The sequence below is a fragment of the Brienomyrus brachyistius genome, chromosome 12, assembly GCF_023856365.1.
Source record: "Brienomyrus brachyistius isolate T26 chromosome 12, BBRACH_0.4, whole genome shotgun sequence".
NCBI classification, from domain to species: Eukaryota; Metazoa; Chordata; class Actinopteri; order Osteoglossiformes; family Mormyridae; genus Brienomyrus; species Brienomyrus brachyistius.
The window spans coordinates 19,152,154-19,171,199 of record NC_064544.1 but is presented as its reverse complement, the minus strand read 5'-3'; the positions used below and the strand labels follow the sequence as shown (position 1 = coordinate 19,171,199).

At 42.8% G+C, this 19,046-nt stretch overlaps 2 protein-coding genes across 4 annotated transcripts; both read right to left on the bottom strand.

Annotated features, from left to right (window-relative positions):
• Positions 1–279: 279 nt before the first annotated feature.
• Positions 280–4,538, bottom strand: dhrs4 (dehydrogenase/reductase (SDR family) member 4). Its single transcript, XM_048971347.1, has 9 exons — positions 4,382–4,538; positions 3,999–4,114; positions 3,711–3,888; positions 2,573–2,674; positions 2,302–2,372; positions 1,199–1,250; positions 835–969; positions 696–751; positions 280–593 (listed from the first exon to the last, which is right to left on the bottom strand). The coding sequence occupies exons 2-9, from the start codon at positions 4,109–4,111 to the stop codon at positions 479–481; spliced, it is 822 nt and encodes a 273-aa protein (XP_048827304.1). The 5' UTR covers positions 4,112–4,114; positions 4,382–4,538; the 3' UTR covers positions 280–478.
• A 2,532-nt stretch (positions 4,539–7,070) lies between these two features.
• On the bottom strand, positions 7,071–13,439 carry LOC125705017 (GMP reductase 2-like). Of its 3 annotated transcripts, none has more exons than XM_048971333.1 (10): positions 13,125–13,439; positions 12,595–12,716; positions 10,282–10,401; positions 10,085–10,168; positions 9,571–9,744; positions 9,318–9,399; positions 9,106–9,212; positions 8,823–8,865; positions 8,497–8,656; positions 7,071–8,318 (listed from the first exon to the last, which is right to left on the bottom strand). In XM_048971333.1, the coding sequence occupies exons 2-10, from the start codon at positions 12,679–12,681 to the stop codon at positions 8,129–8,131; spliced, it is 1,047 nt and encodes a 348-aa protein (XP_048827290.1). In that variant the 5' UTR covers positions 12,682–12,716; positions 13,125–13,439; the 3' UTR covers positions 7,071–8,128. The 3 variants fall into 3 exon arrangements, with proteins under 3 accessions (XP_048827290.1, XP_048827291.1, XP_048827289.1); XM_048971334.1 differs by having other exon boundaries at positions 12,595–12,736; positions 13,126–13,439; XM_048971332.1 differs by lacking the exon at positions 13,125–13,439 and having other exon boundaries at positions 12,495–12,629.
• Between the last annotated feature and the right edge of the window lie 5,607 nt (positions 13,440–19,046).

Here is a 19,046-nt window from a genome sequence, read left to right as displayed (position 1 = left end):
GGATTTTTTTTTCTTAAAATGGCTTCCTTCTATCTTAACCCTTTAGAGTTCTTACAGCACCTACTTACCATAAGTTATCAGGGTCAGTCAGTATCCCTGGAGATGTGGAATTATGGACATTGCTCAAAATGTGCTACGATCGCCTTCCAGACACAAGCCAAACCCACTGAGCTACACACCACCTCTTCCTTCCAATCCATATGTCTGAGGCCAGGAATAACCACTGAGCCAAGCAAGCCCACGTAGCAATGACGGACAAACAGCGCCACATTCATAAAGACATTTATTTAGCAGATATGAGTGAAGATCAGAGAGCAAGGCCAGTCAGCATACCTGGGACAACTCATTGCTGGCCACAGGACTGTATCCCACACCCTTCCAGTAATGGACACTGATCCCTAAACCACTGAGAATCTCTATGTGGATAGAATGTGAAGGTGGGACAGCCTTCCTTTGTCCTGCTTCTGCTCGAGTTGCTTCACAGTCTGCAGCTCATTCCTCCAGTGACTGTGATGGTCTCTCCAGTGACGTAAGAGGCATCCTCAGAACATAGGAAGGCAATGACTGCTCCCACTTCCTCCGTTTCACCCAACCTGGAGTCATTGGCCGTGGTTAGCAGATTTATTCAGGTTTTCACTAGTCACATTAAAAAGGGAAGCGCTTGTATTTCTCATCACATACTCGTCGGAACATACCTTTTGATACTCAGTTGTTTCTTAAACTCGTCCATTATGCCTTCATTCTGCCAAAGCTGAGAAGATAGAGGGTCTAATGAGGCACTGGGTCATGTGTCGGGAATGGGGGAATGGGAGGAGGACGAGTGCAGCTTCTCACCGCGGCACTGAAGCGTGTTCTGATGACACCCGGGGCGACGCAGTTTACCCGGATGTTGCTGGGAGCGAGTTCTGGGGCCAGAGCGCGGGTCAGTCCCAGAAGGGCGGTCTTACTCACGCTGTAGGGTCCCAAGGCCTGCAGCAAGAAGCAAAAAAAATGGACAACAGTGACCACTGACAGAAACCCTAAGGCAGCTTCTTTAGTCAAGGTGTTTGCTAAATTCTCAGAGCATGACACTTATCATTAGTGTTTGGAATCAGCCGTCACCTTTCTTGTCTTCCACTAATTTACTTAAGGGCCATTTTTTTTACATTTACTTACTCATTGTCATGTATTTATCCCTCTTTTTAATCCATCAGCTCACCTGTATGGGCTGGTAACCAGCAACTGAAGACACGAACACTATCGACCCGCCCCTAAAACACACAGGCCAAACATCACGTGTTTAGGCATATTTCTTCAATTAAATCTTTACTGATATTCATTTCAATGAAGTGATCATGCAAAAAATTTGGCTCATTTCAGGTAAGATATTGCCATCACTACCAAATGAATGACTTTTTCATTTTGCACTCTATAAAAGAATTCATTTCTACAGGTTTTATTAATTGTGGTTTTCCCGTTTCTATATCCTTTCAGGTCACAAGTCTTGGTGAGATTGTGAACAGTACACTTTCGTTTTGTTCTCATGTTAGTAATATCTGTCAAACTGCTTTTTTCCCCCATTTACGCAACATTCACAGGGTTTGTCCTGCCCCTGGTAACATCACACTGAGGTCCTTGTAAAGTCTGTATCACCTCCTGGATTGACTACTGCAATGCTATTCTAGCCAGCAGTCCTGAAAATCTTCTCAGACTAAAAGTCATTCAAAACTCCACTGCCAGCATCATCACTCACTAAATCTAAATATTTTTTTTGCCATCCCCTGCCTACTTCTAAAGCCCTTCATAAACTTTCTCCCAATTACGTCTGTGACCTCCTCTACCTCTACTCTCTCCCGGTACAATGGGTGCCAGGACCTTCAGCCACGTGGTTCCTAAATGACGGAATTCCCTCCTCCTCCGGATTTGTCAGCTGGACTCCATTGTAACATTCAAATCATGTCTCGGAACTCATTTAAGCATTTTCACTCCCCTGACCACTATTCACCTCTGCGGTCTTAACCTGGTTTTATATCTGCGTTTTCATCTGCTTTACTATGATATTTATTTTTTGTTAGGTAATCTTGAGTATATTATTATTATTATTATTATTATCCATCACAAATAGCCTGTAGGCAGAGCCTGCTGATGTTCCTTGTTGTGTGAGATTGCTGACTATTCAGCTTTAGAGAGCTTTATATACAATAACAAATCCACTGAGATACTCTCCAAACACCCCGGTCACCCCCTGCGAGCATCATTAGTGACACACTTACAAAGAGCAGTTTTCAAAGTTCTGTACAGAGCCCACGGCCTTCTCCTCACCCTCTCTTCTCCATCTGAGGCACCACCAGTTTGGTCAGAAGAAAGGCTGACTTCACATTTACATCCAGGATCTGATAAAATGACAGTGGAGAAATATCCTCATCAGAACAGGTGGGTGATGACTTAGGCTTAGGACCTGAGATGCACTGTGTGCAAGCACTGGAGAATGATAATTCTATTATATTTCTACAAATCTACATCCTTAACAGCAGCAAAACAGCCTAGAAATATAATTGTTGCCAGTGTAATACACTTGTAGGGCAGCCAATACCTTGTCCCACACTTCCTCTGTGGAATCCATGATGTTTCCAAAAAAGGGATTGACTGCAGCATTGGACACCAGGATGTCTACACCACCACACTGCTTGACTGTCTGTGGGAATTAGCACATGATGCATGGAAGTCTGTGAACTGTAATTTTAATATACCAAAATGACATGTCATACGACTATACTACATGAACCTTCCAGAGTATTGATGTATAGTGTCATATCAGTATGTATGAACTATACAACCCTCTCTTTCAGTCCACAGATGATGCACTGGTATCCAGATTATTTTTGTAATTTCCTTTTAGGCCACTTAAAAAAAAATTGGTTCTCGTCCCCGCCCGACCCGCCGAAATGCCTCCGACCCGAATTTTTTTTTTTTATTATTTCGTTAAAATCGCATGGAAAATGCCCAAGAATGACGAAATTTCCCGCGCATTCCACATCGACGATTGATCCACATTGTGTAATCCTAGTCTTGGAATGGTTTCATGAACCTAAATTTGTCTCTACCTGAGATGGGCTGGTGCAAAGATTTAAATCTGGGGAAGTGATGTGGTACATGTTCTTAAGTACTTGTTTGTAGAGTTGCATTTCCTTGTTCAACCATTCAGGTTCCTGTATTTTGTAAATTCCTCGTGTTTTAACATGTTTTAATACACTTTCTTTCTAGATATATATTTTAAAATCTTGGTTGTTCATTTAGAATGGGAATGACAAACAGAATATTGGTTTCAAATAGTATCATTTTTATATTCACGAATGAAACATCAGCATAAAGTATCCAAATCCATAGTTGGGAAGGCATTTATGAGATACACATGGATCAAGGAATTTACATTCTTGTATTTTCTTACATTTAATATATTTGAAACGCAACAAACTGGAAGAACTGTGGAGGCGTACTAAGTAGGTCTGCTCTCTCCGGTATGTATTTTCTTACATATTTGAAAGTCCAAACAGTCAATCAAAATTTGTAAAAAAAAAAAAAAAAATTTAAATCCCGCCCGCCCTACCCACCCCCTCCAAAAAAAAAGAACGAGAACCAATTTTTTTTTTAAGTGGCCTTATGGACAAACAATTAATTTTATGAACCTTCGGTGCAGCGAATGCACTAAACTTCATCGGGTCAGCCCTCACCATGTCCACCAGTCTTTCTCGGTCCTCGCTCCTTCCTACGTTGCATGTCGTGCCCGTCACCCGAATGCTGTCACCCTGCAGCAGGGACACCGCCTTGTCCACGTTGTCCTTCCGTCGGCTGCTCACCACCACGTGAGCCCCCCTCAGCCCTAAAGCGCGCGCCGCCGCCAGACCGATACTGAACGGAGACAGTTTGCCATCATGCACACAACAGCCGCAAGTCAAAACAAAGAAGAAATTAAAAGGCACTGTTTACAAGCAATCGTCTAGCACGTAAAACACCATTACCCATCAGTCGATGCGGTCACTATGGCGACTTTTCCAGCAAGGTTGCTTTGCGACAACATCCTTTTCCCAGCGGTCTGATTGAGTATGAGACTAATACGTACGCACTTGAACATGTCCTGAGAAAAGGGAAAAGATAAGGCTACTGCTGCAAGTATGCACGCACAAGAATGCTGCCTATATTACATTTTTAGCGTCACTTTTTTACATCGAAGGGGGCGGGACAGTCAAAGTATTTAGGTTAAAGGCAGCATAGCAGACGATTATGTAACAACGCGGACTTTTGTTTCTCCTTCGAGAAACTGCTTCTTTTCCTCCCTTAGTGTTTGCAATAACCAAAATACTAAAACGCAACTATCCACAAAGCAATTAAGTTACGAACGAACCTCGAAAACGTATATTCTGTGCTCCACAGGGCGCTTCTACTGCTCGCGGTTGTTGGAAACTCCAAAGTCCGACAACAGTCGCGTTAAAGTTTACCGACGCGGTTGCACGTCACGGGACACGCGCTGCCCGATCTGTAGCTCCGCCTCTGCATTATGTTATGACGTCGAGTTTCATGTAATTTGAGGGTTCGGTGAAGTTGGAGTTGCTCTTCGTCTTTCTCATTATACTCAAAAAATAAAAATGCACATTTTTACTTTCTGGACCTGAAATGTCCGCCTCTGATTATACCGTTGTGAAACTGTATGTTTTGCTTTTATTTAGGATTTAGCCAAAGACAGTATATATATTCCAACGTTTTGTTAAGTTTGAGCCAAACTAACTTTATTCAATTAAAATGAAGAGGAGTTTTGGGGGAATTTAAAGTCTCACGTTAGTCTGCACTCTTCCACGTGTAAAGAACACAGAATCAAGTTATAGTTGACGGTGGAATATCCCATGTCAGTCTAAACCATGCGTTTGTTTTGTCAGGAGAGTAGCGTAGGCCTGAGTGTCACGGTAACCATGGAGATGGCTGCCATCACGGAAGAGTCACAGACACAGGCGAGCTACGTTTAGATAAAACTTAAGAACGTAACTGACTGGGTAAGTTCCGAGGAATGTCTAACTTGGATTAATTGGCATGTGACATTTATGGGTTTTGATTCAAATATGGCTTTGGCTTCACTTGTTGTTTTCTGAATAAAATCATATGACAATAATGTGGATGAGATATTCATGCAATTTGCCATACCCAACTTTTAAGCTAAGTTGCCCTTTCACTACCAGACCATCATTTAGTGCAGTGTTCCCCAATTCAAGATCTCATGAACAGTGAAATCTGCAAACTGTGTTGGATTCTGGTCCTTCAGCACAGGAATTGGGGAACCCTGGTATAGTGCTTTGAAAATGCGTTTCCCTTGGATACTGACAACATAATTCTCAATTTTATATTATTACTAGTTACCTGTTATAGTTGCCTGAGATGTTATGTTTCTTATCAATAAACTGATTATGCAAAAAAAGCTATGAACTCTTATTTCAGGTGAGATATTGTCATCACTGCCAGATGAATGACTTTTTCCATTTGGCTTTCTATAAAGGAATTGATTTCTGCACAAAATTTGTTTTGGGGAAATAGTTGGAAGATGGTAGGATTGAATCTCATTGACCCAATTTGTAAAACAATGCAAAAAAAACAAGGATGCACTGACCATGATGAACCTGTACACAAAGTAGGTTGTCGCTAAGCTTTAGCAGTCTTGAGCAGTAAATGTTCATGGCTTGTGGTAACATGACTGGCACCTGCAATAGCTACACATATGATTTTCTTATTACTGAGGTTATTGATTTGGAGGCAATACATGCAGATTGATTGAAATATGGTGGGGAAAGGGGTGCCTCTTTAATAATGACATATTGCTTTTCAAAAAGTACATGAATCTTGCTTTTGAGCTTTGCTTTTTGACTATCGAGGATGGCCATTATATGCAGGAACCTTCACAGTGGCTGAACTAATTGCAGCAGAAGTTAGCTATCATGGTAGCCATTACCCGGACTCAGGGCACAAATGGACATCCTTTCCTATTATAAGGCTTCCTGGGGACTGCACAGACACCGCTGCTAATCAGGGATTAAGCACAGTTCATCTTGGACGTCTTCTCTTCCTAAGCAAAATGTAAATATACATTTTTTATAGAGTTTTATACTGACAATTTCCAAACAGTCCACCAGGGACATTTTACACCTTCCATGCTCTAGCTGAATTATAGTATTCTGACGCCATATAGTCATTTGTATTTCTATACTATGTCCAATAAGCAAAATCTTAGCATGAATTCTCAGAGATAGTAGTTTTTCTCAGTGCATGTAGCATCGACAAAGTAAACCATGTAATTGTTCCATGTTGCGAAAGGAGATGGTGATGGACTTTAGCCACAAACTGTCCAGTGCATACAAACCTCTCAGCATTAAAGGGGTCCCATTTGAGAGGGTGAAAACCTTTCACAATCTCAGAATCTATATCTCTGATGACCTCACCTGGTTGAATCAGGTGTAGCCTCAGATATCTGAAGCAGGACATCAGCTGTACCATCTTAGACGGCTGCGAGGGTTTGAGGTCTCCCCAGCCATTCATAAAGCCTTTTACTCATTAGAGAGCATCCTTACTACGGGAATCGCAGCCTGCTTTGGTAAATGCTCAGCCCTGGGCTGCTGTTTAAAATGTACGAATGCGTCTCTTTATTACTGCAGTATCAAGATCTAATAATTTGATGCAGCATAATCTTTAATAATACTGTGATACAGTTTTGTGTGCGTGAAGTGTCTAATGCTATAACAACTGTGAATAGCACATCGCCCATACAGACATGGCACATTCTCAATGATAAGCTTATAGTAAGGAGCATAATAATGATGCATTGTAATTCAGCAATTGTCTATACTCATGTAGAATTTTGGTAATATTCCCAGAACTGTATGTTTCAACATGTGTGATGAGGTGCACATGTGTGTGAAATGCTGCACATGCATGTACAAATAGTGACAATGACAACAGTGACATGTACCAAAAAAAAAGAACATGCACACACGTAATCCACTTCCAGCTCCAAAAGTGAAGAAAACACCACCATAAAATCTGAGAAACCGCACTTAACGTCGTTATGCATTTCACTGTGTATTTGGTATTTTTTATGGCTAACAATCAATATGTATAAAAGATTTGACAGTAAATCAATAAACTTAGCTAGTAACATGACCTACGCAAGTTAAGGATTTTTAAAGGAATTTTTTTCAAAAATCCATTTTACAATAGTGACATGACAAAGCTGAAAATGTGCAACTAAAAGCAAGTGCTAGGTGGAGCAGATGCCTTTGGACTCACTACAGACTTGCTAAGATCCCCTGGGTCGACAAGCCTATTTATTAACATCATATTTGCACATTGGTAAAGATTAACCGTATAAAATGAATGTAGACACAGCTTTTATATTTTTCCATAAAACAATTTTTTAAATTAAATACGTAACATTAAAATTAAACTCTCTTTCCTCCTGGGAGATAAAACATTTTTTTTAATTAAATAGTTAACATTAAAATTCAACTCTCCTTACTCTTGGAAACAGGAACGGTAACTTCTGGAGGTGTGGCTGAAAGCCGGAGATAGTGGCTGGACTTTGACAACTTGACAGGGAAGCCTTAAGCTTTAGCCCAGCTATGTGTTCAGTTAAAGCAAATAACCGTTTGTTAAATATTTCACCCCTCTTTAAAATAAGTAACAACTTGTACGGGTAAGTAAAAGAAAAAGTAATTTGCCTCCACGTTTGGTCCTTTTTCAATCTGTAGGCAACAACTAAAGAAAATACAAAGCAATCAATAATAAAACAAGAAACAATGGCTATAATGACTAAAACATTGTTTCACAGACTAATAATTAAAATGATTAGTGAGGATATTTACTGAGGATAATAGATAATATAGATTTAGATGTGCAAACAAATGTAGCCCTGGTGTGATGATAAACCTTAGACACGCAAGCGGCATATGAGAAAGAATTCAAATAAAACCGTATCAGAGACAAACCAGTGTCTAAAAACAGATTAAAGCAGGATCTCTTAGGCTTGTGTGGATGGGCGTGTGACCAGGGTGAAACATGGCATGGATGTGTGTAAAATGAAGGCCGCAGCTTTACTAAAACATCCAAGTTGGGCCTAGCTGTCATTGCCAAACACAGTGTTCAGCTGCTGGGTGACCCTGATGAAGGTGGTCCTCCGGCTGAGCTCCTTCAACTTGGCGGCACCCACGTACGTGCAGGTGGAGCGCACCCCTCCCAGGATGTCCCGAATGGTTTCCTCCACCGGGCCCTTAAAAGGCACCTCTACCGTCTTCCCCTCTGAGGCCCTAAAACAAACAGACATGGATAGATGGAAAGGTAAATCAAGGGGGGGGGACATTATACACCTTCAACAGAGGCCTGCCAGTATGGTTTTTGGTCTTGCTCCCGCCTCACCCACCCTCCCAAGATGGATATAATGCACAGGTCCTGCCTACCACCCCCCCCCCACATATCAGCTCTTACCTGTAATCGGCCACTCCCCCAACATGCTTCTTCATGGCAGTGTCTGAACTCATGCCATAAAACAGCTTGTACTTCTTCCCATTCTTCTCGATGACCTCGCCACCACTCTCTGTGTGACCCGCCAACATCCCACCCAGCATGACGAAGTCTGCACCGGCACCTGATCGTCACACAACACAGCGAATCAGACAGTACGTACTGACTGTAAGTCCCAAGGAACAACCAATTGGGAAGCGTCTTTCTTAGGCTCAGATTGCAGACATCTGTGGTCATTGGTCAAAGGGTCAAAACAATCCAACAATCACAACGTGGCCAATTAAACTCACCAAAAGCTTTGGAGACGTCCCCGGGACAGGTGCATCCACCATCCTAATTGGCAGAGAAAGGAAAACGGGGAAAGACAAGATCTGTAAGGGATCTTTAACTATAATGAACACAAACAGGTGACAAAATTCTGCAAAATTTTCTTATTGTCTCAAATTTTGAATATTATTACTGTATTTTATAATATCTTTATAACTGTTAAAACAGTTTATCATGCCATGAGGTTTAACGCCTCTGGCGATAAATGTAGCAATCGCACAGCATCTGGACGCAAAAGGGGCTCACAGATATGATGTGTCCTCCGAGTCCGTGGGCAGCGTCAGCGCACTCAATCACAGCACTGAGCTGGGGGTACCCAACCCCGGTCTTCTTACGCGTTGTACATACTGACCCTATGGTGTGGGGAGTGAGGGGTGGGAACACAGACAGTCACACATGCTAGGGGGGAAAACGACATACCATGCAGGGTGAGAGGTAACAGCAGCGCCCCGAATCACCTGGTCCGATGCCCACTTTGATGATGTCAGCACCGGCGAGAATCAGCTCCTCCACCATCTCCCCAGTAACCACGTTCCCTGCCTGCAACACACTCATGATCATCATCGTCGTCATCATTACCATCAGGGCTACCATCACCCACCCTACCCTGCACAACATGCTTCCACAGAACAATAATCCAACGCTTTCCCAACCCCCTTGCAACAACAGCAGCTGCCATCTAGGGATTCAGAGACCAGAGACCTAACCCACCATGATGGTGTGCGAAGAGAACTTCTGCCGCACGTCTTTGACAAAGCGGACAAAGTGCTCGGAGTAGCCGTTAGCCACGTCCACGCAGATGTTCTCCAGCTGGGGCACTGCAGCCAGAACCTGGCTCAGCTTCTCGAAGTCCCCGTCACCTGTACCTGTGCTCACCGCCACACTCTAGGGGAAAAGACACAGACAGCAGGCTCATGATGTCACCATGTCTACTGATGCCCTTTTAGGCAGATTCATTACTGCCCATATGCTGCCTTGTACTGGAAAGCTATCCATGCAATTTGCTCTGAATGAAATTCAATCACATGTGTAAAACGAAAACTGTTGCATATCTACAGTAAAAACGTTTGAGATTTTTTTTTCCATTTGCTTTACATATATTACTATTAAAATAAGCATTTTGACCCATATCATTTTGTGTCCTACTAATTTTTTGAGAAATGATTGTTGAACCCTCTGAAACGCGGTCAAAACTACTGCAAACACGAGAGAATATCAAGCTGACCTTGAGGCATTCTGGGTGCTTGCCCGCAAACTCTTTCCAGTCTTCCACTGAGTAGTGTTTCTGGATGGCCGTAAAGAGACAGAACTGAGGAGAGAAACAAAGAAAGGAACAGCGTGCTGCTTAAAACGGGAGAGAAAACAAGAAGCGGAAAGGAAAGCGTCGCCTGTGAGGTGCAGCAGCAGCGTGTTCCCAGGCACCTTGTGCAGGGTCTGAGCCATTTCAAAGGTGCCCACTGTGTCCATGTTGGCCGCGATGATGGGGATGCCCCTGTAGCTGAGCTTGGAATTCCTGAAGGAGAAGCTGCGCATCAGGTCAACCTGAGAGCAGAGGAGCACCGAGAGAGGGGCAGGGAATGCGGGAAGGAACGGAAACAAAAGGCAGCATGAGAAAATGCTGTCACCAGTGATTCTACATGAGGGTAACAGTTAACTGTTAACTACCAAATTAAAGAAAACATTTATGTAAATGAGGGATACAAAGCACATTACAAGGTATGATTTTACACACATGTTCCTGAATGGATGCCAGAACCTTTTGCTTTTCTACTTACTTCCAGTTGAGCACCAGCACGAAAATTTTCAGTACAGAAAGTGCCAAACTAGCTATGCGATTTTGTTGTAATAAATATTGGGGTATTTATAAAACAAAAAAGGAATTAATAAATCGGGGCGGCATGGTGGTACAGTGGTTAGCACTGTTGCCTCACACCTCTGGGACCCGGGTTCGAGTCTCCGCCTGGGTCACATGTGTGTGGAGTTTGCATGTTCTCCCCATGTCGTCGTGGGGTTTCCTCCGGGTGCTCTGGTTTCCCAAAAACATGCTGAGACTAACTGGAGTTGCTAAATTGCCCGTAGGTGTGCATGTGAGAGTGAATGGTGTGTGAGTGTGCCCTGCGATGGGCTGGCCCCCCATCCTGGGTTATTCCCTGCCTCGTGCCCATTGCCTCCAGAATAGGCTCCGGACCCCCCGTGAGCCAGTAGGCTCAGAAAATGGATGGATGGAGTTAATAAATTTCTCTCAAACCCATGTTTGAGTGATTTAAATGACAAGGATGAAAATGATTACAACTGTCTCAGAGAACACATGCAGCGCTGATGCAGAAACAGTAGGCAGCGGTGGCCTAATGGTTAGGGAAGCGCACTTGTAATTGAAACATTGCTGGTTCAAATCCCCAACCTGCAAGGCACCACTGAGGTACCCTGAGCAAGGTAAAACCCCCAAACACTGCTCCCCAGGCGCTGAATTAGCTGCTTCCTGCTGTGTTACATTGCCATATATGGGTTAAATGCAGAGGACACATTTTGTTGTTGTGTGATCACTAAATTCGTAATACTCAAAAGCAGTAGTGGTAAAATTTTAAACCGATTTTTAAACATCTATAAAAATCTATATAAGAATCTATAAAAGGAATAATTAAAATTGCAAGGCTTGCCAAATTTATTTCCTATGACAAAGTAACAGAGTAAAAATATTTTAGCGAAACTTTAACCTCCAGCACTATAATGTCTCTACAGAATTGAAAGTAAGAAAAAGCCTTATTTTAATATAGCTGACTAGCGATGTAAGAACTGGATGTGCGTAACATGCGATGTTGGCATTGATAGCGCACGTCCTCTGGTCCTATAAAGTACTACAGCCAATTCAGTACAAAATACCCTGCTTCATGTTGTTATGTCAGTCACACTCGTATCAGTTTTTATGTCAGTGGAAAACCAACACCTTGAAGTACCATATTCCTGACACTTTCTCGAAGTACCAAAAATACCGTATATGGTGCGGTGGAAAAACACCCTTAAAGACAGATGATTGTTGGATCAGGTCAGGAGCATCAGAGACAAAGATGGACTGACTTGCTGATGGTTATAGAAACCATGGCTGATGTCGGCATGGAAACCTGAAGACATGAAGGCCAAGAATATAAGGCCATTCTGGGTGATGATGACAGCTCATAGTCCTAAATTTCACTACTGATTAGACTGGAATCTTCCAGGACCACACATCCATGGACCACAATGTTCACCTAATTGATTTTAAGTGCAAACTCTGTGTCTTGATAACCACAGTCAGCAGATCTCCACCCAACGTAACTCTCAACAAAAAGCACTAAGGCGAAGGGGTTGCTTTTCAGAGTCTTTTAGAGACACTCACTCAGTCATTTTCTTCAATGAATACCACTATACTCTGTCTAGATGCTCTAACATGCAATTCCCTCTTGACACTTGATTAATTCCCTAACTACATGCATACTGCAACTGTTATTCCATCTAATGAATACTCTAAACTACCTATCCATTACAAAATTGCAACCGGCTCAGAGTCTGCAATTAGTCTACTGCAGTAAAACAGGGTCCAAGGCTAAGGACAACACTGACAAGACTAATAAATAAAGGTCTGGTTAAGAGGAACTTACTATATTTATATTTTGTATGGTTTTCCCGGAAAAGCCACTTACAGGAAGTGGACAAAACGTTACAAATGAAATCCATCTGTAAGAGGGGGTGCACTCCAACCTCATTGCGGGACTTCAGCGTGCTTCGCTTGGGACGCAGCAGTACGTCCTTAAAGTCCAGCTTGACGTCGTTTTCGATGCGGGGCATTGATGCGGGTCCCGGGTCCGGGTGCTAGACTTCGTCTGGTCAGATAGTGCGCACCCATGTTTTGAGAGATTTAAAGAAAATATTACTACACAACTAATAAACATATATTAAAAGTTTTAAGCTGTTGGTAAATAAGCCGCTTAGACTAGTAAATTAGCCACCTTAGACTAGTTATTTGGTCTCGTTTTTCAGCAAAGATGGCACAGAACATCGAACAAAAATGCTAGCGGCAAATAATGCAACTTACGTAAGCAAACCCGAACAGATACAATCAAAGATGCATCTGTGGGCCGATCAAAATTCAAGGTTAACACTGACTAACTATATCTAAATATATAAAAAACCAGGTGTCACACACTTACAGGAAATAAGCCGCTATGTGTGTATATTTCACGATTTCGATACGAAATAAAAGATACAAAAGACTTTTAAGTAAAACTTACCGCAATTGGTTAACTTATAACTTAAGACCCCACCAGTTTTCGTTGGACGCTCAGGGTTAAGGAATAGAAGCTACCTTAGCTAGCACACACTCAGAAGATGCAGTTTAAAAAGCACGCGTATTATACTGTTCCGGAAGTATAAGAAGAACCATAAAGGTGTTTCAAAAATATGGGAAATAAGAAGTTAATTTAACAGGCGGCGACTTTGAAATATTAGCCTTTTTTACTCCCTATGCTTTCATGCAACATACTGTTATGGCCTTTGTCACTGTCACTAACATCTTTTTCCCGATAGGCAACACGCATGCGCACCGCCTTCGTACATGCGTATATTACTTCCCATCGCACTGGCCGATCTGCATTGGAAGTGTCACTACAGGATCTGACAACCGTGTATGTGCCGTACGAGTTGAATGAACTGTGTTAAACTATTTAAGTATTAAACTATCCATCCATTCATTTTCTGTAATACATCCAACTATTTTCTGTCACTGTTTTCCTATTCAGGGCCATGGGGGGTCTGGAGCTCTATCCTGGAGGCTAGTGGGGCAAAGCAGGGAACAACCCAGGATGGGGTGCCAACCCATTGCAGGGCACAAGGCAGGGAACAACCCAGGATGGGGTGCCAACCCATTGCAGGGCACAAGGCAGGGAACAACCCAGGATGGGGTGCCAACCCATTGCAGGGCACAAGGCAGGGAACAACCCAGGATGGGGTGCCAACCCATTGCAGGGCACAAGGCAGGGAACAACCCAGGATGGGGTGCCAACCCATTGCAGGGCACAAGGCAGGGAACAACCCAGGATGGGGAGCCAACCCATTGCAGGGCACAAGGCAGGGAACAACCCAGGATGGGGTGCCAACCCATTGCAGGGCACAAGGCAGGGAACAACCCAGGATGGGGTGCCAACCCATTGCAGGGCACAAGGCAGGGAACAACCCAGGATGGGGGGCCAACCCATTAGAGGGCACAAGGCAGGGAACAACCCAGGATGGGGGGCCAACCCATTACAGGGCACACTCGCACACCATTCACTCACATACACAAACCTATGAGCAATTTGGTAACTCCAATTAACCCAAGCATGTTTTTATGACTGTGGGGGGAAACCCCACTAAACTATTAAAATAATAATGGAATTTTCACCATCTGCCAGACCTACACTCTCCCCAGTTACAGAAAGTTAAGGCCCATCTCATCATTAACAAGAATAAAACTGCCAATACAAGAGTTTTTCGGAATATTTATAAAAATGTGAATCAACACATTGACACTGAAAAGTTATTCACACTTGGACATGCCATCATCACCTACCCTCACTCTTAGACTGGGGAGCCCCTTTCAGTCCTAGCAGTAGACCAACACGTGAGTCCCGAGAAAGTGCCGGGTGACGCGCGCTCTATCCCACGGCTGAGCTCCAGTCAGTACTGAGATCTCCTCCTTCCTTTATACTAATTTTGGGTGCTGCGTGCAGGCAGGGGACAAGCTGGCCAGGCTCACCTCTCCCCTCAGGCAATGCGCTCTCAAATTCCCAATTTTGTCTGAGTAATGCCGCCTGCAGTTTCAATCGGAAGTGATAAAATAAGTTTCTATAATCAATGTACCCCCTCCTCCTAAGATGGAGGTAAGCGTTCTACACACACTGACCGACTAGGTGCAGTTCCTAAAATAATTAAACAAGTATTCTTGAGCAGTGCTTTCACTTCCCATGAAGATAAGGCAGGTGTCTCATACACTGACCAGTGTCGTACAAAACATATTGAGCAGCACCTTTCCCTGTCTTCAGCAAGCCCCTCCAAAACCGGGGAAACATGGTAAGCATCCTAAAGCAACTGGCCTTTGAGTTCAGTGTTTTTTTCCAAAGATTTCAACGCATTGTTCACTGCATGAGCAATACCGTCCAAGGGGTGGACATTACATTTGAGTTCTAATAACTGAATATCAAAATTCTGCTCCAGTTGTGTCCTGACAGTGATTAACAGCCACCCGGTCAGAAATTGTGATCTTCAGCTTGGATTTAACTTCCTTTTGGATGTTTAGATTTTTTCTTTCATGAAAAGCAGCATAAGTATCACTCACATCCTCCAGTGCCTCAGTAATATGCGCAGTGTAATCAGAAGTTGTACCCCCAGCTAATGAACTTATCTGTAACTCCATACCAGATGGAGGGTCCCCAGGGAATGTCAAATGAACCTCATTTACATGGTCACCCTGCAAAGAGGTGGCGTCCCATCCCAAAGTTAAATTATCTTCTTTGATGATTCTTTCGCAGACCTGATAGTCACTTAATACACCAAGTTCCAAAGCAAACTGGCTCACAGTTGAACTGTCTGCTTGTCCATCCAATTTCAAACCAGTCAGTTCATTCACAACATTGTCAATGACTGCACCAGTGCTTTCCACTGGTACCTGATGAAGGATGCAGTGATAAGCAGCCTTCTTGTAAGTTAAACTGTATGTTTTTCCATCCTTTTTAGCAGATATTAACTTCTGCTGAGACTGTTCATCTACAACTATAGACCGAAGTCCTTCATTTTCAAGTTCTAACTTATTGTTTTTGTTTTTAAGATGTCGCACTTCCTTTTGAAGATTTTTCAATTGCTGTGCAAATTTGCTCTTCCGTTTTCTTTTCTTTTCTTTTTCTTTTCTTATGTTTAGTGCTGTTTCTGCCATCACCTTTTAGCCTCTTTATCTCGGCCAGTAACTCAGCCACTTTCTTTTTAAGGAGCCTCCTATCAGCCCGCAGTCCAGCTTCAGTCTCTTGCGTTCTGTTTAAAGCTTGATTGATTGCTCTTGCTTTTTCTGTAGAAAAATACAGATTAGCAGTTGTCTCCTTTTGAGAATGGTTTTTACTCATTAAACCCAAAATAGATTTGCGCTTCTTGGGACATCTAGCACAATCAAATCTCAGTTTTTTAGGTGATAGTTCAGGAATAGGCCGGTTGGGTGTACAGTCATATCTACGTTTTCCTAACAAAGTTTCAACAGAATCTCCAAACAGAGGAACTAAATCCGTTGGCACCATAGCAATTGGGAAAGGAGAGATCAAAAGTGTCACTACACTTCAAATTTAACAACTTTATCCAGAGGAATAAGATGATTTAATCGTGCAATTAGGTTAACCAATTTAGCTGTTGAAGCATAGTCCTTGATTTTATTCTGTGAATGAAGGTGACACACTAGTCCATTTTGAATAACAATCACATCCCCCAATAGCTTATCATTGTCAATCTTCTCAGCAAATGTATCGATATATGCAGCAAGCTCTTGTGAATTCCGGAGGGACATCCTGAAAGAGATGAATACTAGGATAGTTATAGAGTTATAACATTGTAGACAGAACAATAAGAAAAAAATATTTCACCATTACTTGAACCAAGCAATTTAAATGCTTGATGGGAATAATGGTTTTAAAATTTTTAGCTATTGTTCACCGTGAAATGAATTTCTCCTGTGGTAAGTACCAAAATACAGTTAGAAATATTATTAAGCCAACAGTGGCCTGTACTACGAAGGGGGTTTAACCAAATCAGATTTAACCTGGAGTTAATTTGCGAATGCTGGGTTAGGGTTAGGGTTGTCTCAGTCGGTGCTAATCAGTACTACGACGCCAGTTAAGAAGTTGATTTGTTAAATCGGTGTTAACTGCATTGGAGTTTGTGCACATTCACATAAATGGAGCAAGTTCGGCAACGCAAGTCACAATTTGACTCATGGCGTGATCTCCATATTTCACGGAGGAAGACTGCATGCTAATCATGCAAGGATATGAGGAGTTTAAATCAACGCTGCAAAGAAGGTCCAATACCACTGCGGCCAAGAAAAGCAGGCAGGCTTGTTGGCAACGTAATGCCGACCGAGTAAATGCACAAGTACATTTTCATGGGGGCTGTGGACGTCCTGGGCCTGTCTCCGCCAACCTCTGGCTCTTGTGTGGTGTGGTTGCAGCCTCCCACCCTTGCTGTTTAGTATATTCCATGTTGAAAACACACACACAACACACGCACACAGCACACACACACAGCACACAACACACGCACACAACACATGCACACAGCACATGCACACTAGCCTGCATCTCGCCACCACAATTGAGCACACATGTACATATACTTGCATGCACCTATCCAAGCTCACACTAAGATTTTATATGCTTGTATAGTTGTGTTACTTTCTTCACTCTTTAATTTTGTTTGTTCCTGAATTGATCCACTCTTGACATGTTTCTCATTTTTTTCTTTTATTTTTTTTTCTTTTTCCTTCTTCCCCCCCCCCCTCCTAATCTGTTCCTCCTCTTCGGCCAGCTCACCCACTGCAATATTTTACATGTGTAAAAAATTAAATAAACAAATAAAATTAAAATAAAAAGAAATCGATCAACATGAGGCACCTATACAGAGTCTATAGAGCCCCTCATGGTAAAGCAAACATGTTTGGCACAGCAGGGCATTCAGACCATGATTCTGCTAAAGCTGCCAGACAGGACAAAGGGATAAAAAAAAATAAAAATTATGACGTCATCACACGGAATAGTAGAGTGACGTGACCAATGCAGGATATCCAAGTACCTACTGTACAGTTCAGATAGCGATAAATATTTAGCAAACGTTACAATGAAGAGATCACTTTGGTTTACGGCAGAGATGCAGCGTTTGCTGGAAATTTGAGCTGATGAGATTATCCAAGATCACATGGATGCAAAACACAAAAATTTGAAGATATTTGGTAAAATACAAGACTTTCTCTATGCGCAGCATGATCAAATGAAAAATTACTGCATTGCATACGCAATACATCTAAGAGGGCCATAATGTTGGCTATACTGACTCCAAATAGGCCACAAATTAAGGAAATTGTTCATGATCCCCATTGCGCTGTGCGATGGCGCTTTTCTTCCGACGTTTTCTTCAACACAAAGTTGCATGGTGATGGTGAAAGTGTGCTCGGACCTGGAACATTAAGCACAGTATGAGTGCAGAACAGAGGAGAACTGGGGAGGGGGGATAATCGTGTTTGGGCGTGATACAAGGCAACCGGGCCAAGTGTGAGTACGCCCTGACTCTCCCAGTAATATACTGCTTATATGCATGAGTAACTGGTCCCTGAAATGTTTATCTGCTACCCAGCCAAGTCCCTCAAGTCTGTAGATTCTCTCCCTGTAATCCCTCTTCTGCTGGGTTCATTCATATCAGCGGGTGATGACACCTCCATCTCATGGTTTTTGTTAGGTTGAAGAAACTGTTATTAATCATTTTGTTATCACTCCTGTATGATCAGCAATGAATGTAAATATGTATATATATTATTTTGTTTTCCCCTAGCCTCATACTTTAGATTATATTAATAATAGCATTCCCACCTTAGCAAAACCAGAACTTTCTCTCACCTCCCTATTACTCTTGCGCCTCCCACTGACTATAAATAAAGGAGTCAAGGGGAACCACCCTTTGTAACACATTCTGCTGTAGTTTGCATTGCAGAGAGTGTGGGTACCCTTGCAAGTAAAACTGTAACCTGTGTGTGTCTCATAAATGTGGAGTTGGGGTGGAAACGCCGGGCGCTTTCCCCAACATAGAATTTGGTCCTTCGAGCCGGATCCGAGGAACCCCGAAGACGTCTCCAGTACGCCGAGAGAAGCGACACCGAAAACTGCCGGCAGTCACTCGAAGACGGGTGCAAGAAAGACCTGTGATGTGAATTCGTCATCAGGCCGGTGGTTAGAACTGCGCTCGACGTCTGGTGATGTCTGAAGGACCTCGGTGACGGAACAGAGAGCACACTATACAGGTGAGAGATATGGCACCTAAGTGAGTAGGTGGCCAAGTGAGAGATACGGCACCTAAATAAGTAGGTGGCCAAGACATGCATGTGGTTGAGGTTAGCCGAAATTAACCGGGAGAGAAAGTAGGCGTTATTGGAA

Excerpts from the sequence above, each read along its gene's own strand:
- dhrs4 (XM_048971347.1), bottom strand. The coding sequence starts at position 4,111 with ATGTTCAAGTGCGTACGTATTAGTCTCATACTCAATCAGACCGCTGGG. Across the intron at positions 970-1,198 it reads CTGGTTACCAGCCCATACAG|GCCTTGGGACCCTACAGCGT; the intron begins GTGAGCTGATGG and ends TTCTTGCTGCAG. Across the intron at positions 752-834 it reads GAACACGCTTCAGTGCCGCG|CTTTGGCAGAATGAAGGCAT; the intron begins GTGAGAAGCTGC and ends CTATCTTCTCAG.
- LOC125705017 (XM_048971332.1), bottom strand. The coding sequence starts at position 12,599 with ATGAGGTTGGAGTGCACCCCCTCTTACAGATGGATTTCATTTGTAACG. Across the intron at positions 10,169-10,281 it reads TGGCTCAGACCCTGCACAAG|TTCTGTCTCTTTACGGCCAT; the intron begins GTGCCTGGGAAC and ends TTCTCTCCTCAG. Across the intron at positions 9,400-9,570 it reads TCTCTTCGCACACCATCATG|GCAGGGAACGTGGTTACTGG; the intron begins GTGGGTTAGGTC and ends AGTGTGTTGCAG.